The sequence below is a fragment of the Mirounga angustirostris genome, unplaced genomic scaffold (genome assembly GCF_029215605.1).
Source record: "Mirounga angustirostris isolate CCGP_5_RB_7025 unplaced genomic scaffold, mMirAng1.0.hap1 SCAF_2, whole genome shotgun sequence".
Classification (NCBI taxonomy): domain Eukaryota; kingdom Metazoa; phylum Chordata; class Mammalia; order Carnivora; family Phocidae; genus Mirounga; species Mirounga angustirostris.
This window is the reverse complement of record NW_026991710.1, coordinates 126,007,154-126,030,623: the sequence shown is the minus strand read 5'-3', so window position 1 is coordinate 126,030,623 and position 23,470 is coordinate 126,007,154. Positions and strand designations below refer to the sequence as shown.

At 42.1% G+C, this 23,470-nt stretch overlaps 1 protein-coding gene across 8 annotated transcripts in view; it reads right to left on the bottom strand.

The window, feature by feature from the left end:
- Positions 1-13,354, bottom strand: part of DCLK2 (doublecortin like kinase 2) — a 159,062-nt gene extending 145,708 nt beyond the window's left edge. For 5 of the 8 annotated variants that reach the window (XM_045880316.3, XM_045880317.3, XM_064585164.1 and 2 more), the window contains exon 1: positions 12,307-13,352. In XM_045880316.3, the coding sequence (XP_045736272.1) occupies positions 12,307-12,727 (421 nt within the window). In that variant the 5' untranslated portion in view covers positions 12,728-13,352. Of the gene's footprint in view, positions 1-12,306 lie in introns of all 8 variants that reach the window. The other 3 variants (XM_064585163.1, XM_054508710.2, XM_064585166.1) reach the window with 2 other exon arrangements.
- Positions 13,355-23,470: the final 10,116 nt, after the last annotated feature.

Below are 23,470 nucleotides of genomic sequence, written 5' to 3'. Positions count from 1 at the left end.
ATCATTAGTTTTTGATGCAGAGTTCCATAATTCATTGTTTGCGTATAACACCCAGTGCTCCATGCAGAACGTGCCCTCTTTAATACCCATCACCAGGCTAACCCATCCCCCCACCCCCCTCCCCTCTAGAACCCTCAGTTTGTTTCTCAGAGTCCATACTCTCTCATGGTTCGTCTCCCCCTCCGATTTCCCCCCCTTCATTCCACAGGGTACTTTTTAGTCCAATAAATGTGTCTTTTAATCAATGGAATATGCATGTGTGTACATATATATACACATATATATGTTTAAGTATATACATGAATGTTTTTAAAGCTAAATCAGAGTACTTTGTCAACACTTAAATGTCAATTTATTGTTAGAAATTACAAATAGTTACATGCAACCTTATGCAGTTGGAAATTCAGTAAGAGTATATTTGGCTAGCCTACTTTTATATCAGTTCCTATAAAGTATCTCATCCATTTCTGTTAAAATATTTACATTAACTGCCTCACCCCACTAATTAGTTTGTAATTACAAACTATTTTGACATTCATGGCAGAAAATCAATTATACAAAATTTGGACATTGAGACTATTATATAACTTGGAGTGGAAGCAAGCACTGAACTTTATAAGTCTAAAGTGCAAAGGCTCTTCAAGCTTAGAGAAAAGATCCCCCCCCAACACACATGCAGATTTAAATATGGTAACATAAAAATGTAAAGACACAGAGAAAAGAAAGCTTGACTGACACTATAGATCTAATATCAGCAATAATCTTAGGAACCTTAATTCTTTCCTAACATCTAAAACAGAGAAAGAAAATTGCTTCCAAAGACATATAACCAGGGAAAATAAATCCAGGTATCTTGCATCTACAAAATGGTTTGATGTCCTTCATCAAGCACAGCATGTGTGAGGCAGTCCTACTGGGTGGATTAAAAGGTGCTTATCTCCATCTAGAGCACATCAGAGACGAATTCCCACGCCTATCCGGTTAAGAAAAAAAGAAAGACTGATTTATTATTCTCTTGTGGCAAACAACTTAGTTTTTTGTTTTGTTTTTTTTAACCCAAACTGTACAGAACCCAGAATTTAAAACTTATGGGGATCAGCAGAGTTACACAAAGTGCACTGCTCTGGCCTGGAAGCCTATCCCACTCTGCACTCCTTTGCTGTGTCACTGAACCATCGCTGTTGCATTCACAAATGAATATAACGGCCTTCGCTGCAGGGCGAGGCTGAGGACACAAAAATGAGACCTTTCATCGCTAAAACCAATGCTCCTCCAACACCTATGAAGGCAACTGGCTGAACCAAGCCATGCCCTAAAGTCACATCCAGCAGTACAGTCTGTGATACATTCTACTGAGAAAGGGGTAAAAAAACTACTTTGAACATCTGAACATCTATGAAGAGGTATGCCCAGAAATCCACGTTTCAGTATTGAAATTTCAGAGAAGTTTAATCAAAGACCAAAAAAATCAGGTAAAAGTAGAAACAAAAATCCTACTCACTAACCAAAAAGCTTTATAAAGCTTACCAGCTGAAAAAGAAATTACATCTAATCTCCTGATAGGATGGAACCTACAAATCATATCCATTATCTGTCTTTTTGCTCCTCACACCTGGACCAAACGTATTCCACAATACAAGAGTTCCCTGTGACAATTTTAATTCTGTGCTTATTTTGATAGAACTTACAATGTGTGTATCATCCTATTCTGGAATATGTGAACAACTGCTTCTAAATCAAATTCAGTCAGGCCACTCGGTGTCCAGTTTCAACTCCTTTGGTCCCAAAGGGTATAACTTTGTTGGAAGTTAATGAGGAAAAAGAGAGGTGGACTTAATCTATGTAAAAGATGTGTTCACAGCAAGTTAAGGCCAGAGGACATAATTTTACCCTGTAGGAGTGGAGCTTTATTAACAGTGCAAAACTGACTCCTTACATGGCATTCTGAAATACAGCACACTGAACTCAGCATTCAGTACCATGGTCACATTTGGGAACAATTTAGTTTGAGCAAATAATATCTATAGCTTTACACTGCTATTTTTTTACATTTTTTTGATTATGCAGTTTTGTTGGTATTTACATTATCAATTTATTTAGGTTGTATTGGTGTGTAAGACCTATAGTATATAAGAATACCTACCTTTCTACATATTTAAGTGACAATGTAATTAAAGCAATTAAAGCAATACTGAACTTCTACTAAGTTAGCTGTTAGATTTTTACATTGTTTTTCATGTTAAATGGCCCAAATATTGCAAAAGTTTTAGAAACACTGCAATTTTAAGGATGTTGAGGAAGAGAGAAAACTTCAAACAAAATGTGCCCATCTAATATTTCTCTTTTTTTAGAGGGAGGAAGGGCAGACGGAGAGGAAGAGAGAGAATCTTAAGCAGGCTCCATGCCCAGCACAGAGCCCAACACAGGACTCAGTCTCATGACCATGAGATCATGACCTGAGCTGAAATCAAGAGTCGGACGCTCAACCAACTGAGCCACCCAGACACCCCCCATCTAATATTTCTAAAGCAACTGGGGCATAATGGATCAAGGGTCAGTCCTTCAACTGGCTCATCATCTGAGCAGAGGTAAAACTTTCCTTGACAGAGTTACCCCAACTTCTGGAGACCTTTGCTTAATACCTTCCTCCTTCATCCCTTAAATCTCACTGTGAGTCTTAGAGGAAGACTTGGCCCCAGTTTTAAGCAAGTGATTGATAATGAGGATGGCTCAAAAAGATTCAATGCAAGGGGGCACCTGGGTGGCTCTGCTGGTTAAGCATCTGACTCTTGATTTTGGCTCAGGTCATGATCTCAGGGTCATGAGATGAAGCCCCGTGACAGGCTCCACTCTCAGCAGAGAGATTCTCTCTCTCCCTCTCCCTCTGCCTCTCCTCACAAGGACCCCCCCCCCCCCACTGACATGTTCTCTCTCTCAAATAAATCTTTAAAAAAAAAAAAATCAATGCAAGTGATGAAAGATTCAGAAGCCAGATGTTTGCACAAAAAAGAGGTGGTGTTTACAGGATGGGAAGGAAGGGGGAAATAGCAAAGTGTGACCACTGTCTCCAGATGTCTGAAGAGCTGCTGGGTAAAAGTAAGATAAGCCTTACATAGCTCCAAATGCTGGCTCTAGAATATAGCAGGCAAGTTGTAAGGACATAAATTCTAGGTTAAGATGCTGAGAACCACCACCATTTATCAAAGAGCCACTGCATGCTAGGACTCTGCTGAGTGTTTTATACACATTATAGGGTTCATGTAGAGCCTTCCATCCATTGGCCTTGATCACTAAACTACTAAGAGATGGGTTCACACCAGGCTATTTCTCAAGTTCTTTCTCTCTCAGAGGCTTGATGAACATGAGTATAAACTATAGTAAAATTCCCTTTCTCTTTTCTTGATTCTCTGCCAATGAGGCAAAATACTGTTAAGTAAAAAGACCAAGATGATGGGCAAGTGTATTGGGGAAGAGAGCATCATCATTGCCTGTAAGAAATAATTATACTGTTGGTATTTAAAACTTAAAGTAATCTTAAGATTGTAAAACATATAGAGTGAAGGAAGAGATAAATCAGTGAAGATATTTTAAAACTTTTATTGTGAAGGACACCTGGATGGCTCAGTCGGTTAAGCGTCCAACTCTTGATTTCAGCTCAGGTCCTGATCTTCCAGTCATGGGATCCAGCCCCATGTGGGGCTCTGCACTCAGCTGGGAGTCTGCTTCTTTCCCTCTCTCTCCTTCTCTGCCCTTTGCCCTGCTTGCCTGCGCGTGTGCACGTGCTCAATCTCTCTCTCTCTCTCTCCCTCTCTAAAATAAATAAATAAATCTTTAAAACTTTCATTGTGATATATTTTGGTTGCAAATGATTATAATTTAATCAACATATAAACAATAGATAACATAGCCGGTCATAATTGTAGATTATTTGTCACTTTGAGATATTAGCAAAGGTTATAGTGTAATCAAAATTACTTAAGTTGATCTCACAGCCAATTTTTTCCTACTCCTTCAGTCTACAAAGTAGCAGCTTCTAACAAATTACAGTATGCTTAGTCTACTGCCTTAGTCTTCCTCTGCAAATCTATACAACTGTCCAGTTTTAACTAAGAAAATGGCACAAAAGTAAAATAAATCATCATTGTGCCATAGGTATCTGTTGCATGGGACAAAGAAATGAATAAAACAACTGTGGCCCCAGCCCTCAATAGGTTTATAATTTTCCCCTTCCTGAGAATGTTTTATGAAGAACCTCCAACAGGTTATTGAGGGTTCTGAGAACTCCATCTAAACCTGGCCGACTTTTTTTTCCAGATTTTATTTTTAAGTAATCTCTACACCCAATGTGGGACTCAAACTCACAATCTTGAGACCAAGAGTCGCATGCTCTACCAACTGAGCCAGCCAAGCGCCCTAAACCTGGGTGACTCTTAAAAAGGGACATAGAACCAGACAGAGCCAAGATCATTTCTCTTTCCCACTCCCAGAAACATTTCCCAAGATCACTGAACTTGAAAGGGGAAAGGGTCTTAGCAATTACCTGTCTCTCATTTTACAAATGAGGAAACTGAGGTCAAGCAAGGCAACTATGCAGAACTATGCACAGACCTTACTTTGCAGGTATACAGGATAATGCATTTTATTTCAGGACCCATACATGAAATATCCTAAATTGTTGTTATACCTACAGTGACTGATGAGCTACTGTAATCTTCATTTTCCAAATATAAGTGATTAACAGGTTTGGCTCTAGCAGTGATGGAGCTCTAGAGTGCTGATCTCTTGTGACCTATGTAAATCTTTGTGGCTGGAATAGACCCCACTTCCTCACAGCGGGTAGAAAAGAGCAGTTCAGAATACAGAAGTTCAAAAGCCAAGGAGAATGGCCTCAAGTTCCAGCCCCACCTCTTACTATTGGTGCAAGGGGGCAATTTCTTTATCCTCTCTGAGCCTCAGCTTCCCCATCTGTAAAATGGAAAGACAATGCAGCCATATTTCACAAGGTATTGCAAAGGTTAAATGAGACAAAACATGTGAAGGACTTCACACAGTGAGTGCACAAAAAACATCTCACATGTCCATCAACTGACGAATGAAGAAGATGGAATATTACTCAGTCATCAAAAAAATGAAATCTTGCCATCTGCAATGACATAGATGGAGCTAGAGACTATTATGCTGAGTGAAATAAGTCAGAGACAAATACCATATAATTTCACTCAGATATGGAATTTAAGAAACAAAACAGATGAACATGGGGGGACAAAAAAGAGCAGCAAACCAGAAAATGGACTTAGAGAGAACAAACTGAGGGCTGCTGGAGGGGAAGTGGGTGGTGGAATGGGTTAAATGGATGATGGGTATTAAGGAGGGCATTTGTTGTGATGAGGACCCAGTGTTATATGGAAGTGGTATTACACTGTATGTTAACTGGAATTTAAATAAAAACTTGAAAAAGGAAAAAATTAAGTAAAAAATAAAACATCTCAAAACTGTGCTAAGAATCCCAAATCCTTAGAGTAGTGGTTTACTGATAGAAGAAATAAAAACAGAAGTGGTGGGAGCACAGGCAGGTAGGAATGAGGCGAAGGAGACCTAGCCAGGCAGTACACAGCCAGAGCAATTCCCCTGGCCTTCCCAGCAACGAAGAAAGCAGTTTGACAACCACTGCCCAAGGGAATCTAGTTTTCTTTATTTTACATCACAGGACCATAAATTATCTATTTCCATAGCCTAAAACCTTATGAAATACTGATTTTTTTCTTTTACCTACCAGGATATCAATGCATCATACTCTAATTCATAAATGCTCCCCCAAATATTCCATTTCTTCCCCAAACCCTTAATAATTTTTTACTCTTCACATAAAAACGTCTCTTCCCATTACCTCTAGAAAGAGCTTATTATGTAGCTATATTATAGCACATCTGAATTTCCCTGTTTTAGGAAATGAGATGAAGAAAACAACCAGATTTATAGGAGCAGATAGAACATTTTCTCCACAATGAGTTAGCACAGCATTATATTTAAATATAATCCAATTTTTCAAAGTATGCATTTTCTTCACCAATATATAGGAACAACCCTATTCAAACTTAAGTCATATAAAACTTCCTTTGACAACCAAGGGACTTAGAGGTAACATTACTTTCTGGGCTACTTATTTGATGAATTTATTGTGTGTCCAAGATCTCTGACCTCACCATACTCCCAGTCAGACCTGATGTACCACTTATTACAAAGGTGTTATAACAGAGGTAAGGACAAATGCTCTGAGTAAGCAAAGGGAAGAGTTATCTTGATCTCAGGCCTTGGCTCCAACATTGGTTCCTCTGGCAAGTCTTGTTCATCATCCTGCCCCCACCTCATTACCACTTCATTCACAGCACCTGAGCTAGAACCAATTGTGTATGTTTGTGTGTGTTCATGTTCACGATCTCTCTCCCTCTAGAATGTGAGCATCTTGAGGAAAGAAACTGTACCCTGGAACAGCACCTGGAACAACAACAAATAGACTCTCATTCAACAACTATCAGAGACCAGTATCCCCAAGGTCTGGGAAGAGACTTCATAGATGCAATATTGGAAGTGGTTCTTGAAGAACCTAGGAGTCTGCCAGAGAAGGCTTGCACACCTAAGATTCAATGTTAAACTGACACATCCTATCATCATAAATGCCTTTAATGTGCACTGCTTTTGACTTCTATGTGCCAATATCTTTTCATCCATGGGGTTTATGTTTCCTTCCTCACCATAACACGTTTTGAAGAATTCAGTTTCTATTATTACCATAAAAATCTATCTTTCGGCGGGGGGGGACTCTACCCTATAAGTTGGGTTCTTACTGAGACTCATTTTTGCTTCAAACACTCTCAGTGACTATATTCTGGTTTAACACCTTCAAAGAAGCTGACCTAGGGGCGCCTGGGTGGCTCAGTTGGTGAAGCATCTGCCTTTGGCTCAGGTCAGGTCTCAGGGTCCTAGGATCGAGCTCCACGCCGGGCTCAGCAGGGAGTCTGCTGCACACTCGGTACACACCCGCACGTGCTCTCTCTCTCTCAAATAAATAAAATCTTTAAAAACAAAAAACAAAGAAGCTTACCTAACCAAACAGATTCAATAAACTAGGCTTACTAGGAGAACTTCGGAAACTTCAAGTGCTTGATCACTTTAGAACCTTATTTTTCTTAAATTCAAATTAATTAAGCCAATTTTAAAGTTAATTTAATGGAATAATGGAATATCACTTATCAAAATTCTCTCACATGTCAAAAAATTCAATGTTTGTTGTTGACTAGGGAGTAAAAGATCAAAATAACATAAAACAACATTTTACTTTAGAATAAGAGAGGCAGAGGCAGGTGGCTATTAATATTTTTGACTCCTGGCAAATACTTCCTCAGAGACTTACACCCATTCCCTGTTTGGTGGTAGGACATTTACAGCCTCATCAATTTTCTGGAAGACAGGATCTGGGTAGGGAAAGGCAGCCTAAGCCATCATACACTCAGTAACTAACCACTTAGGGGAAAAGTATATACTTTCATTCTACAAAGGATCTTAGAGAGGTAATCTGCCAACCTTTCATTTAAAAGGAAAAGACCCGGGCGCCTGGGTGGCTCAGTTGGTTAAGCGACTGCCTTCGGCTCAGGTCATGATCCTGGAGTCCCGGGATCGAGTCCCGCATCGAGTCCCGCATGGGGCTCCCTGCTCGGCAGGGAGCCTGCTTCTCCCTCTGACCCTCCCCCCCTCATGTGCTGTCTCTCTCATTCTCTCTGTCTCAAATAAATAAATAAAATCTTTAAAAAAATAAAATAAAATAAAATAAAATAAAAGGAAAAGACCCTAAACCCCAGAGAACAGAGGTAATTTCTTCTCAAATCCGGTCAGTAGAACCCAGGTATCCTGACTTGATCAGTCATTGTTTCTACTATCCACAGGCATGTCTCTTCAGGACATTAAAATTTTATAAATATAGGGGCACTTGGGTGGCTCAGTCATTGGGCGTCTGCCTTCGGCTCAGGTCATGATCCCAGGGTCCTGGGATCGAGCCCTGCATCAGGGTCCCCTCTCCACATCGGGCTCCCCGCTCTGCGGGAAGCCTGCTTCTCCCTCTCCCACTCCCCCTGCTCATGTTCCTTCTCTCACTGTGTCTGTCAAATAAATAAATAAAATCTTTTTAAAAATTAAATTAAAAAAATAAAATTTTATAAATATAGCCAAAATGTTCAGAAGGGGAGAACACTCATGAAACAAAAACTGAGACTAGAGGGGCACTGGGCTGGCTCAGTTTGAGAGCACGTGATTTTTTTTTTTTAAGATTTCATTTATTTATTTATTTGAGAAAGAAAGAGAGAGAGAGAGCGCGCGTGCACACATGAGAAGGGGGAGGGTCAGAGGGAGAAGTAGACTTCCTGCTGAGCAGGGAGCCCGATGAGGGACTCGATCCCGGGACTCCAGGATCATGACCTGAGCCAAAGGCAGTTGCTTAACCAGCTGAGCCACCCAGGTGCCCCGAGCACGTGATTCTTGATCTCAGGGTGTGAGTTCCAGCCCCACATTGAGTGTAGAGATTACTTAAATAAACTTAAACAAACAAACACTTAAGGAATTCTGACTCTTGACCCCAGACACGAGAACTTAAGAACAAATCATCTGAACATCCTCAGTTGTCTAATCAGAGATGCTCTAAGTTTGACTGGCTCATGGTTTCAGGCAGCTGAAACGGACTTTCCCAGTTCTGACTCACAGTCCTCTGAGAGAAGGTCTCCATCCAGTTTTAAAAAGAATAAAACAGTATTACAGGGATGCACAGCACCACTCAGTGAAATTAATCCAGCAAGGGGAGGTAAACCAAAAGGCTGAAGATACCTGCTGATTTAGCAAAGTACAGGAGGAGTGCCAGCCAACACCTGCACACTGTTTTTAGTCTCCAGAGACTTTCAAGGTCAAAGGCAGAAGAAAAAATCTGGGCCATGCAAATTTCTTTTGTCATCTGAGTTCAATGGGACTGAGGCTCTGAATGAGTGCTCATGCCCAGCTGTCTTGAGTCATCACTTTCTATTCTTCACTAAAAGTATTTCAGAAAAACATTTTAGGAAAACAGTATCTCCTAAACTACAAATGTCATGGGATGGAAGTGGAAGAGGACAGAACAGAACGTAATGTTGTAAAAAGTACTATCAGAGAATCTTTATTAAAAATGAACCAAAAAAAAAAAAAAAAAAAGAACTAAAATGGCCAAGGGCACCTGGCTGGCTCAGTTGGAAGACCATGTGACTCTTGATCTTGGGGTCATGAGTTCAAGCCCCACCTTGGGTATAGAGATTACTAAAATAATAATTATAAAATAAAAAAATAAAAGTTTTTAAAATGAACTAAGATGAATTAGTTAATTTTGACCATATGGGCAACACCCATATGTTCTGTACCCATTTTTACTGATGCAAATAATAACTTTGCAGGTAGCTGATTAGTCCTTCTAAATGATAAATCAGAACATTTGAGCACACAATTTTAACTGAAAGTTGAAACTATTTAAATTCTCAAATGATGGGGCGCCTGGGTGGCTCAGTTGGTTAAGCGACTGCCTTCGGCTCGGGTCATGATCCTGGAGTCCTGGGATCGAGTCCCACATCGGGCTCCCTGCTCAGCAGGGAGTCTGCTTCTCCCTCTGGCCCTCCCCCCTCTCATGCTCTCTCTATCTCATTCTCTCTCTCAAATAAATAAATAAATAAAATCTTAAAAAAAAAACAAAAAAAAACAAATAAATTCTCAAATGATGGATATTAAGCATCGATGGCTCTTTCTTTTCTTGAAAACTGCCTTGCAACAGGGTATTCCACTCATTTTGTTGGAACTTCCAAGACCTAGACAAAGATCCATTGTCAGAGAGAATGTCACTATGACAAAAGGGCACAAATTTTCTTCTTTTGCAGTAATTTTATTAAATACTGCTTGAAACAAGCAGGCAATTGGCTAGACTAGGGAAACATTATTTCTGTTGTGCAAATATCTGTGTTATGCCATTATCATATGGTAGTATAATTTGGACTCTACACATACAGTTCCCCATCCTCCAAAAATCAGTGAATAAATAACTGGAAGGAAATGTATCAACTTTCAATTTACAGTTGAAACTATACGGGTTTGAGAACTAGACTCAGTGAACCATGCAACACCTGGGCAATGTCAAACTCAATGTACAATATATGCTCTCATTAATTAATATGCCTAATGGTCATCTTGACCACCCCCCATAATGATATTCCTCTTTGGAGTACTTTAATTTCATGTAGCAAATACACTGTTAAAATTACTTGAGAGAAGGATATTAAAATTTTTGTCCCTCTTCAGACCACCCTACGCACACTATCCCAAGGGAATGTGAGTAATGAGTACTTAAGCAATAGGCATCGCCTTGATATTTCCACAGCACTGCTAATCTAGTTTGGGTCAGTCTGAAAATGTTATTCCATTCTGAAATATCTAGGCAAATGTTGCTTTTAAGTATTTAATACGATAAAGAAGGCAATAGAGCCCTTTTAACAATGTATCATTTTACTTACACTCCTCTGTTATCACCTCCTCAGGAAGCCTTTAAAACCAAAACACACAAGTGACCAAGAGAATGTGTGAAGTCGAGAATGCACAAAAACAGACTGCAGAGACAACTTAATTTTGGCTGGGCCCTCATCTAGCCAAGACAGGGAAAACCTCTGGTAACAATAACTAAATAGAGAAACTCAACCACTTTCAGGACTCCTCAGTATGGCTATACAGATTTACTAGAGGTGAATTGGAGATGAAAGGGCATATACTGCAGATACCGTGTAACAAGGCATGTTGCTCATTTCCTCATGTGTAAAATGGGCATAAAGCCTTCAAACCATAATATAAGAATATGATAAGATAATATAAGAAAAATAGTTGACTTGGGGCACCTGGGTGGCTCAATTGGTTGAGCATGCAACTCTTGGTTTCGGCTTGAGTCATGGTCTCAGGACTGTGGGATCAAGCCCTGTGCTGGGCTCCTGCCTTGGCGAAGAGTCTGCTTAAGGATTTCTCTCCCTCTGCCTCTTCCCAACTCCTGCTCTCTCTGTCCACCTCCCTCTCTCAAAAAAACAAATAAATCTTAAAAAAAAGAAAGAAAAACAGTTGGCTCAAAGTTCAGTTTCCTTTCCCTGCCACACCAATATTGCTATGACTACATGGAATGAGTTATTTGCATTAAGAAAGATGCATGAGAGCAAGCTGTCTTTAAACATGCAGTCAGCATATACTTGGGTTCTGTCTCATCTTTATAGGTGCTGTTTATATCTGGAAATGAGTTCTTAACTACCAGTAATGTCTTTTCACCCTGAAAGGAAAGAAGAATAAATACAGTATGGCAGGAATTCAAGGATGACACAACATACAGTCAAGCAGTCCCTTTGAGTGAAGCATAGTTGACACTCTAGGATTACTAATTTATAACAGGCCCCAACTACTCATTCCAACAGCCTCTATCATCCTAACTAGCTACTTTCAGTAGGGGAGGAGGCAGGAGAGACTGACCTTGATTCACCTCATTACTGACCAAATGTGGAAAACCCTTTAGCACAGTGATTCTCAATTTTGGCTGCACTTGGCTCCACATCAAATCACCTGGGGAGTTTTTAAAGCTCTCACTGCCCAGATCATACCCCAAACATCTGAATATCTGCGGTAGGGTGCAGGCACTGGTAATTTTTTAAGGTTCCCAGTGATCCAAGGTGCAGCCAAGGTTGAGAACCACTGTCTAGGATCACGCCTCCTGACCTCATCTAAATTCTGCTGAAAGCCAACCTAGAGCATTTCACAACCACAACTTCTGAGTAGAGCAGGTACAACAGGGTCCTGAATGCTGGAACATCACTGATGCCTGCACCGAGGTCCACACAGAGGGCTGAACGAAAGCTTATTAGCAGGAGGGTTACCCAGATCCTCACCTGACAGCCACCTTTTCCAACATTTGCACTAAAAACAAACAAAACCCCCAAGTAACCAATCTTAAGAGATGTCACCAAAGCCCGCTAGGAATTTTTTTTCTTTTTTAAAGTCAAATCTCTTGGGAAAGAGAGTATATGGGAGAGCGCACCCCCTACACACACACACACACACACACACACAGAGCCTATAGACAGAACCATACAATTCCTATTGCCGCCCAGAAAACACCCCGTAAACTCCCCTCAGCTCAGCGCAAGCGGGCGCGCGCCAGCCTGTGGCCACTGCACCTGCTGTCGCTCTGGGCCGCACCTGCCGCGCCCGGCCCTCTCCTCCTACCTTCCAGCAGCTCGTCCAGGCTGGTGACCTTCCGACTGCCGTCGATGGTGTAGATGGTGCGGACACCCTGGGGCAGATTCACGTTGTCCGACAAGGAGCGGGTGAGCTCCATGAGCAACGCATCGAAAGACCGGAAGCGGTCGCTGGAGATGGCAAACACCAGGCCCTTGAAGTAGCGGTCCCCATTCCGGTAGAAGCGCGCCTTCTTGGCCCTCTTCTCGGAGCTCAGAGCCTGCAGGGTGCGCGTGCGGTAGAAGCTGCAGTGGGCACTGTGCGCCGGGCTGGGGATGAGCCCGTTCCCCTTGGGGCCCGAGCTGCTGCTGCCTCCCGAGGAGCTGGGCGCCCCTCTCCGCGACCCCGGTCGCGGCCTTTTGTCCCGTTCCTCAAAGTGCTCCAGCTCAATACTCCTGGTGCTGGCCATCACGGCTGCTCCGAAGGCTCCCGCACAGAAAACGTCCCAGCCAAAGCCTCCGGGTAGCCTAGTGTCAACGCGAGAATCAGTTCGGGGACGTCCGACCGTGGGGCGGGGGGGAGGGGAAGGCTCAGGGCGCCGGGACACCTGGCTCTGGCATCCCGCCCTCTCCTCACAGGTGGGGCCGCTGAGCCGCCGAGGAGCCGAACGGCCCGCGCCCCCCCTAAAAGTGGCCGCAGCGTCGAGCTGCCCAGCTCATTGTCCAGGCGGCTCGCTCCGTCCAGCCCGCAGGGAGCCCCCCGCGCGCCTTCTCCACCCAGCCACGCCTCGCAGCTCCCGCCTGGGAGCTGGCCCGGAGACGCAAGGTCGGGCCGCCCGAGGTTCGCCCCGGACCCGCGGGCGCGCACAAAGCTCGGGCGCTGGCCGCGGCTCGCGTCCGCCCGCGGCTCCCGGGAGGCCGAGGGGAAGGAAGGAAGAGGAGGGGGAGGAGCTGGGAGCGTGGGAGCGGCGCCGCGGGCCCGCAGGGGCGTCGCGCCGGGCCCCGGCCCGCCCACGAGCCCTGCGGGAGGCCCGCGATGCGGCGCCCCCGCCTGGCTCGCCCGCAGGCCCTGTCCTAGCGGCGGCGCGCGCGGACTCGGGCTGGGAGGCCGCGCGGGGGCCCCTTCCTCCCACAGAGCCCGGCCCTAGCGGGAAATAATGCGGCCCGCCTCCCTGGCTGCCGACCGGCCCAGCCCACCCGCGAGCATCCGCGGCCGACTCCGCGGCCGGCCCGGCTCGCTGGCGGGGCTGGAGTTGGGGGTGGCGGGGGGGGGGTCCTGCCGCGCAAGGGCTGCCAAAGCCCGGGAGGAAGGCGATGCGCGGGGAGAAGGGGCCGCACGGGTCAGCGCGGAGGCCCTGCGGCGGGAGAGGCCCGACTCCTCCTGGGTCCTAGGCAGCCGCGACCGCCTGACAGCTACAAACCCGCGCCGTGCGCCAACGGGCGCAGCCGCGGGACGCGCTCCTCCGCCTGGGAAACGTAAACGCGCAGGCCAAAGACACTACAAAGGAAGGAGATTCAAGGGCAGAGACCACATCCCTAACTAGCCTCCAAAGGAGGAACCGAGGCTAAACCTGGACGGAAATTCGAAACATGACATTGGATTGGGGCACAAAATTTATAAAAGAAAATTTGAAGCTTTATTTTAAAATCCTTTGATAAAACAGTTTCCATTGCAGATTTGCTAACAGAGGATGCTGAGTAACTTTGAAGGGATAAATGACCAGAAGTTATTGGGTTCTGAGGGATTTATTTAATCAACAAATATTTATTAAGAGCAAGCCATGTGTCAGGCGTTGTTTCCACCCCTGGGGATGCATTAGTAAAGGAAACGAATACCTCCCCTCCCCCACTCACAGTCAAGTGGTATTTAATGTTGTCAATTGAGCTTCTAAGTAATAGGTCTAACGTTTGTAAGCACCCATCACACTGGAAATCTTAATTTACTACTGTCAACAGTAAAAACATATTTCCTAAAGGTTTATGAGAAACATTAGTTATTTCCATTTTGCTATCAGGGAAAGATGAGGCCAAAAGATGTTTGGTCCTAATCTAACAGGTGGATAAGCTACCCTGAAACCTTATTTATTCGGCACCTGTTTCTTTGAGTGGCCCTAGACAACAAATCCAAATCGACCTGGAAGGTTGGAAGGCATGGCTACTTTTCTTGGAATGAACTGCGTCCTGGAAGAACATGAGTAAGAAAAGGCAGGAGTATATGCAGTGGTTCTTCAGCAGCTGTGAAGTTGCCCTGGCATGGCAATGATCCAGAAGAATCCTGTTCAGTGCACCACTGTAGTCCAGGACAGTCTCAGGGACACACCTGGACATAGCTGACTTCTAGAACCAGGCCTGGAGCAGGCCAGGAAGTCAGCTGATCTGAGGTTACATTGTAGTTTTCAAGGGGAAAAATTCTAAAATATTATTAGGTCCATGACCACAATAGACCTCAACCCAGACCAATTAAATCAGAATTTCTGGAGATAGGCTTCTCCAACAGTATTTCTTTCTTCCTTCGGTTTTTTTTTTTTTTTTTTTAAGATTTATTTATTTCAGAGAGAGCGAGCTTGCGAGCAGGGGGAGGGGCAGAGGGAGAGGGAGAGAGAATCCCAAGCAGACTCCCTGCTGAGCATGAGCCAAAACCAACAGTGGGGCACCCAGCCGACTGAGCCACCCAGGAACCCCAACCAACAGTATTTTTTTGAAAGTGCTCTTAATGTATATAGCCAGGGCTTCCAACTACAGACTATAACATTAAGAATCAAAAGACCAGTGTTTCTTCTCAAACTCTGATGTACTTATACATAGTAGGGGAATCTCATAAAATGTGGCTTCTGATTGAGTAGGTCTGCGGTAGGATTTGAAATGCCACATTTCTTAAAGAGCTTTTTTCTAACAAGCTTCCAGGCAATGCCATCACTGCTGGTCTCCGTACAGTACTTTGAGAAAAGAAGAACTAAATGGCAAATTCCTTGAGACAAGGCCTCATTAAATACAACTAATTGCAGAGCCTATCAACTTTGTAAATGGCTTAACATGGGTGTGTTCATCTGTTTTGCTATTACTATACCTTGGGGGAAGAAAACACTTTCTAATTCATTGCGGTAGTAACAAATTATCCCAAATCTAGTGGTTTACAGCAATAAATATGCATTATCTCAACAGTTTCTGTGAGTCAGAAATCTAGAAGCAGCTTCCCTTGAGTTTTCATTAGATTGCAATCAGGACGTCGACTGGGGCTGCAGTCATCCAAAGGTCTGACTGGTACCTGGAGACCCACTTCCAACATGGCTCACTCACGTTGGCAGGAGCTCTTAGTTCCTCACCATGAACACCTCTCTGTAGGGTCACTTGAGTGTTGTAACAACATGTCAGCTGGCTTCCCCTAGAGTAAGCATTCATGAAAGAACAAGGTGGAAGCCATTACATCATACCCACGCTATCCTGTAAGGTATACAGCTCAGCCCCATTCAATGGGGGACACAAGGGTATGACTACCAGGTGTCAGGGATCATTGGGGTCATCTTGCAGGCTGGTCGTGCAGGCTTCAATCACTCAAGCTTTAGGACACTGACATATACACATTTTCTCACTCAAAGATTTCTGATAAAAGATTTGGCCCTTTTAAAAAGTGAAGACAATGATGTAATATGCCAGTATTTTCACATTATTCCCTAACATTATATCCCTAAATTAAACAAAAATTACTGTTTCTCAACAAGGGTGAGGGCAGAAGAGAATTTCCAAAGCTGTTACTTAATTAAAATTATTTTGCTCCTGCTCTTGAATTAATTTGTTTAAAGGATTTTATTCCAAACCCTCATATAAGAATTAAGATGTGATCACTTTTCATAAGATATTTACATAATGTATATGGTATATATCAAGATCCAGTTCAAAAAAAAAAAAGATCCAGTTTGCCAAAATTTGAGTATTTATGGTGGTGGGAAAAAAATTAGTTTTGGCATTAAAATCCTAAGGCAAGCAAAATTGGGGGGTTCTAGATAGACATCACTTAATTTGGGTTACTTCGTAGTAGAACCAAAGCAAATTCTCTCCTTTTAAGCCATTGCAGAATTTGCAGAATAGGATATTTCAACTGGTCTTTCCCTTGCTGCGATAACGCCTTTTTTCTAACCTAGAAACACTATCTGATTTGCTATTCATTCGTCATTACAGAGATGGTCTAATTCTCCTTGTGGTTGTGAGGTCTACCAATTCTGTCCGCCAGGTCCTGATTTAAAAGGGCTTCATTAGGAGGGGCTGGCCCTGCCTCTTCACCACCTGGAAGCCGGCCTTGACCTTTTCTCTGTTGGTGGTAGATTCTCCATCCATATCCTTTCCTCACCCCCCTTAATCTAACACTTGTCTGAATAAAAACTTTTGTGCAGAGTACTTTAAAAATGGCTTCATTTCTATGCTACAGAGCACCTAAGAATTTCAATCCAACACTTCTCCGTTTTTTGTGTGATTACAAAGGAACCCTTTCTGCTCTTGATATATAATAATTTTAAATCGCGAAGTATCGAGTGAACCTGAACACTTTCTTGATGATATCCAGGAGGGGGTCTTTTAAAAACCATCTGGGGCAGAAAAACTCAACTACACATGAAGGAAGGGAAGCTAATTGTTTTTTGTTCTCTACACTTCTTCTTAGATCACAATTGCAGAATTTTGGAGCTGCCTTTCAGCCATAGAATTCCCTTTCCCCCACCCCCACCTCCCTACCCCCACCTGGACTAAGAAATACAATGGAAATTTTTATTTAGCATTATTTGTTTAAACGAGATTTCATTACATACTTTTTTTTTTTTTTTAAGATTTTACTTATTTATTTGACACAGAGAGACAGCGAGAGAGGGAACACAAGCAGGGCGAGTGGGGGAGGGAGAAGCAGGCTTCCCGCGGAGCAGGGAGCCTGATGGCGGGTGGGGCGGGGGAAATGCAGGGCCCCATCCCAGGGTCGTGGCATCATGACCGGAGCCAAAAGCATCCGCTTAACTACCGAGCCCCTCATTCCGTACTACTTTGTGGAGCTTTACATAAGAAAACTTGCCTTGAACATCTGCTGATTTTGCTTCGGGCTACTTCACTTTTCCAATGCACTGGCTGGCTCTTCTTCACTTCTGGCCAGAAACTTCTGCTCTTAGAGGCAGCTTTCCAGCTCCGTTATTTATTACGGTAAAGATGCTTACGAACCTTTTAGACTGCACTGTGCCGAGACTTTTCTGCTGTCTCATGTTTTCATTCCTGTTCACTAGTGCCAAACATTTCTCCCAGAAGCAAAAATGATGAAACAACTATTTTCAGCAAAAGGGCCTGGTGACTATGGACTTGAGTTTTTGAAACTGAGCAATATTTTTTATTTCATAATCTTTAGTGCCTATAAATTCTGGTGATTTTTGTCCAGCTATAACGGGAAAGGGCATAAAGCAAAGTGGGTCAGAAAGAGACTTTCTCCCCTTAGTCCATACCCTGAACCTGGACTGGAAAAAAGATTCAGACGAACTGTTCTCTTATTTGTTGTTTCACCTTGGCAGCTTTGCTGCCCTTTTCAGTCATGATTCTTACAGCACTTTACAAATATATGAATAACTTCTTTGCAAATATGTATGTGAGGGAATGATTAAAACTACCTTTTCAGGTTCAGAAAATTCAAACTCAGCTTATTGGTTAAATCTTTCAAAAATTCCAAGTTTAATTTTTTTTTTTTAAGATTATTTATTTGAGAGAGAGACAGCAAGTGCAAGCATGTGTGGGTCCGTGGGGCGTGGGGGGAGGGGCAGAGGGAGAGGGAGAGAGAATCTCAAGCAAACCCCGCTGAGCGTGGAGCCCAAAGTGGGGCTCAATCTCAGGGCAGGTTCCTGAGATTGAGTAAGAGACAGGTAGGGCTAGGTTGGGATAGATAGATAGGTGGCTATGTGATCAGAAATGCGAAAAATGCTGAAGTGTAAGGAAACCAGAGATAAGGGAACAAACCGGGAGCACCCTGCCCTAGGTTATGGGGTGGGTGTCTTTTTTATGATAATCATCTGTGACCAACAAAGAATAACCAAACCCTAAAAAGAAGTGAGCCATTAAAGATGTTATTACCTGTCCTTACTCAAGCCAAGGTATCACAAGAATGATAAGGCCACAAGCTCCCTGGTCAGTTCTAAATAAAAGACTGTCAGTGGAGGCACTTTTGGCAACCCTGTCGGGACCCCTTTCATTCTTGAGAGCTTTTTCTGTATCTTTACTTAATAAACTTCTATCTCTCTCTCTTTTTTTTTAAGATTTTATTTATTTATTTGAGAGAGAGAGAATGAGAGAGAGAGAACACCTGAGAGGGGATAGGGTCAGAGGACGAAGCAGACTCCCTGCCGAGCAGGAAGCCCAATGCGGGACTCGATCCAGGGACTCCAGGATCATGACCTGAGCCGAAGGCAGTCGCTTAACCAACTGAGCCACCCAGGCGCCCAAACTTCTATCTCTTTACTCACCCTCCTTTGTCCGCGAGATTCATTCTTTGACTCCCTGAGACAAAATCCTCACTCTCCTGGGACACGTGGGTGGCTCAGTCGATTAAGCATCTGCTTTCAGCTCGGGCCCTGATCCCAGGCTCCTGGGATGGTGTCCCACATTGGGTTCCCTGCTCAGTGGGGAACCTGCTTCTCCCTCTGCCGCTCCCCCTGCTTGTGCTTGCTCTCTCTCACTGACAAATAAAATCTACAAAAAAACCCAAAAAAGCAAAAAAAAAACCACTTCACTCTCCTGCTTCAAGATCACAACCTGAGCTGAAACCAAGAGTCTGATCCTTAACCAAGTATACCATCCAGGCATCCCCCCAACCTTGAATTTTTTATGGAATATCAAGTGAACTGAAGAAAAATGCAAATATGCATGCTTTAAACATATATAACACACAAATTCTTTTTTTTTTTCCCTATGAGAAACTGTGGTTGAATAGTTCTCCCTATTAGTACATTTCACTTCCACAAAGTGTCTGGGACAAAGACTCTCACTTTTTATGTAAATTCCATCCATTCAAAATTATACTCAGTTATTTTGTCATTCACTAGTTCAGCTGCAATAATTACTAAGATGAAAATAACAAAAACATTTAAATTATATAGCAACATTCTTCTTAGAAATTTGAACGTTTTTTCTCCTAAAACTTCCTAAGAAGCAAATCTAGGCAGGTAGTAGTGTTCCTAAAGAGTCCCTACTTTCCAGATAAGGGAGTCGAGGCACAGACAGTGATTTTCAACAATTATTTAATAATATCAAAAGTGAAAGACCATGGAAAAGTACCACAGTATTCTCATTTTGTTTTATAGAGTCAAATTTCCCAAACCCAATATAAAATTTGTTTGAATCTAGGCTTTTTGCTCCATTTAAAATCCAAAAAGAATTATCTTAAAATGGATCATGATTTTAGTGGCTTCCTCTTCTCAGTAGCACATTCCATGTTTATACAAATACTGAATGTGACAAACTGTGTCCGTGTCATTCTGTATGTGAGATTAAAATAATGATGTTCCTGAGTACTTAAAGGGTAATAAAGCTTTGTGATGATTAATCAGTAGTTATGACCTAGTTAAAGAAGCAGATTATAGATGAGGAAATGAGAAAGATTAAGCAGCAGAGATAGAAATTGACTCCAGGGTATGCTAACTCTAGAAAATGTTCATCTCAAGCTTTCAAAATTCATTAATCATAAAGAAGTCTGTCCCTTTAGGAAGTTATAATTAAAAATTAATGATTTTTATACCTACAGTAGGTTTATAATGCAAAGTAGCTGGTTATTTTAGGACAAATGTTCTGTGTCCCATATTTGAAATATTCAAGTGTAAAAACAATATTTTATATATGTTAATAATGATACTATGCATATTTGGTCAGTCCCCTTTAATAAATCTATACTCATTTGGCTATGTATTTAGGATCAAAGATACAGCTTTTCCTTGGTACTTTCCAGAGTCCTATTTGAAATAACTGATATTGACCATGATATATTGTTTATATATAAGATCAGGTAAGGGACGCCTGGGTGGCTCAGTCAGTTAAGCATCTGCCTTTGGCTCAGGTCATGATCTCAGGGTCCCGCGATCGAGTCCCACATCGGGCTCCCTGCTCAGTGCAGAGTCGGCTTCTCCCTCTCCCTCCCCCCTCCATGCTCTCTCTCACTCGCTTGCTCTCTATCTCAAATAAATAAATAAAATCTTTTTGAAAAAATCAGATAGATATGTGTGTGTGATAAGATTACATATGTTAATGTAACTGATATGTTCATTTTTAATAGTTTGCTAGTATTATAAAATTAATTCATTTTAGTACGGAAATTAATCACAGTTACTATTATGATCACTACAATAATCATAATATTTTTCTTCCTATAATTCCTCCCTCTTCCTGAGGTCTTACCTGGTTCAAAAGTTTAGTTCAATGTCTTCATGAAGAGAAATCTAACCAATTACGCAGCCCTCCAGGGGCCTCTGTCCCAGCTGTCATTGCTGTATCAAGCACCCACACTATCTCCTACCTTCTCACAAGCCACTCATGGGCTGCAACTCTGGGCTCACCAACAGTTTCTGAAAACGTAGAGAACAAATAAAGAAAAATTTATTCTCCTGAAACAAAGTCTTGTTGCTAACTTGGAAGAAAGATTTGTTCCAAGGTGACATATTCTTTTCACTAAGACATAGAATGATTGACTAAATCTGGGTATATAATTACAAATATGTAGAAAATGGGGTTTGTTGAAGTAATTACAAATAATTTTCCTTTAAATTCTTGTTAAGAAGGACTATCTTAATCTCTTCAGCCTGCTCAGATTCCTTTAATAGACTTGGCAAGGCCTGAATATGAAAATGATAGGCCTGGTAACATGATGGAAATTCTGCAAACCACTATAAATTGCTCAATTGTTTCCCTGAATGATTTTGAAGTCACCTACCTCATATCATGCAGTTTACCAGTTTGTCACATAATTTGGTGGGAATTTTTTTTTTTTTATAGAGAGAGGGTGCGAGTGTGTGAGCCGGGGATGGGGGGCAAGGTATGGTTGGGAGGGCAGAGGGAGAGGGAGAGAGAGAATCTTTTTTTTTTAATTTTATTTTATTATGTTAATCACCATACATTACATCATTAGTTTTTGATGTAGTGTTCCATGATTCATTGTTTGCGTATAACACCCAGTGCTCCATTCAGTACGTGCCCTCTTTAATACCCAACACCAGGCTGGCTCACCCCCCTCCCCCCCTCCCCTCTATAACCCTCAGTTTGTTTCTCAGAGTACATAGTCTCTCATGGTTCGTTTGGGAGAGAGAGACTCTTAAGCGGGCTCCATGCCCAGTTTGAAACCCAATGTGGGACTTGATCTCACAACCCTGAGATCATGACCTGAGCCAAAATCAAGAGTCGGACGCTCAACAGACTGACCCACCCAGGCGCCCCGGTTTGGTGGGCTATTCTTAAAGTAACTTAGAATGTTTTGGAAAAGCCAGCGGGAAAGTGAAATATGGTACCCTGATGCGTCTCTACACACAACTGCTTTGTTCTTTTTCATCGAGGTACAATTGACATATAACATTACAGTACACAATTGCTTTATATTTGAATTAATCTTAATTTAAACAATGTGTAAGCTTTTGATTTTGGACTTGTTTGAATGGGTGGATAACATTAATCACCTTTTTTTTTTTTTTTTTTACTGGTTTGGTCAAAGACTTTCCCTGGAGCAAAAGTTTTACCCCAATGTTGGTTTCATAAAAGGTGGTATAAACTAGTTTGCTGGGGGTGCCTGGCTGGCTCAGTTAGTGGAATGTGATTCTTGATCTCAGGATCATGAATTGGAGCCCCACATTGGGTGTAGAGGTTACTTGGAAATAAAATCTTTTTCTTAAAAAAAAGACAAAAATAAATTTAAAGGCCTCCACCAAGAGACTGTAGACAGTCCCTAGATTCCTTTCAGTCTATGCACCATTGTCAAGATTTTCAAACAGAGATGATAAATTTATCCAAATTTAATATCAGAAAAATCTATTACGAAAATTGAAGAAAGTCTTAAAGAGTTACTAATAAGGTTGCTGCTGATATATATATATTTTAAAACACTGCTTTATTTGGAGCAAATGAGTGATTTTTATTTTTTTAATTTTACTTATTTATTTATTTATTTTAAGGATTTTATTTATTTGTCAGAGAGAGAGAGAGCACAAGCACGGGGAGCTGCAGGCAGAGGGAGAAGCAGGCTCCCTGCTCAGCAGGGAGCCCAATGTGGGCCTTGATCCCAGGACCCTGGGATCGTCACCTGAGCCGAAGGCACATGCTTAACCAACTGAACCACCCAGGTGTCCCGCAAATGAATGGTTTTTTAAAAACCTCCGAATTAGATCACAGACCAAATGGTATCAGCCAGCTCTGAAATTATTTTTTCATATTTTAGTTATAACTCATTCTCTCTGGTAGATCCAAAACAATCTCTAAGTTTTCTGTCATTAAAAAAAATTTTTTAACAACCTCAAACTGACAGAAAAGGTACAAATTCAGCACAAAGCATTTTTTTTCTGAATCGTTTGAAAATAAGTTGCCAACATAATGTCTTATCATGCCTAAATATTTATTGTATATTTTATAAATAAAAGCATTTTTCCTACACAGCATGACAAAAGTATCAAAGTCAGAAAATTGACATTGATAAATTGCTACTTCTAATTTTCAGAACCTATTCACATTTTGCCAGATCTCCTGATAATGTCCTTTTAAGTAAAAGGATCCAGTTCAGAACCATACCATGTGCTTTGATGTTGTGTCTCTTTAGGATCCTTTGGCCTATGGCATTTCCTCAGTCTTTCCTAGACTTTCGTGACCTTCATATTTTGAAGATTACAGGCTAGTTATTTTGTACGGTCCCCCAATTTGGGGTGTTTCTGATTTTTCCTCAGGACTAGATTTATTTTATTTATTTATTTATTTATTTATTATTTTTAAAAAAGATTTTATTTACTTATTTTACACAGAAAGAGACAGAGCACAAGCAAGGGGGAGCAGCAGGGCAGAGGGAGAGGGAAAAGCAGGGAGCCTGACGTGGGGCTGGATCCCAGGACCCTGAGATCATGACCTGAGCCAAAGGCAGATGCTTAACTGACTGAGCCACCCAGGTGCCCCAGGACTAGATTTAAATTATGCATTTTTGGCAGGCACATCAGAGAAGTGGTGCTGTGCTTTTCCTA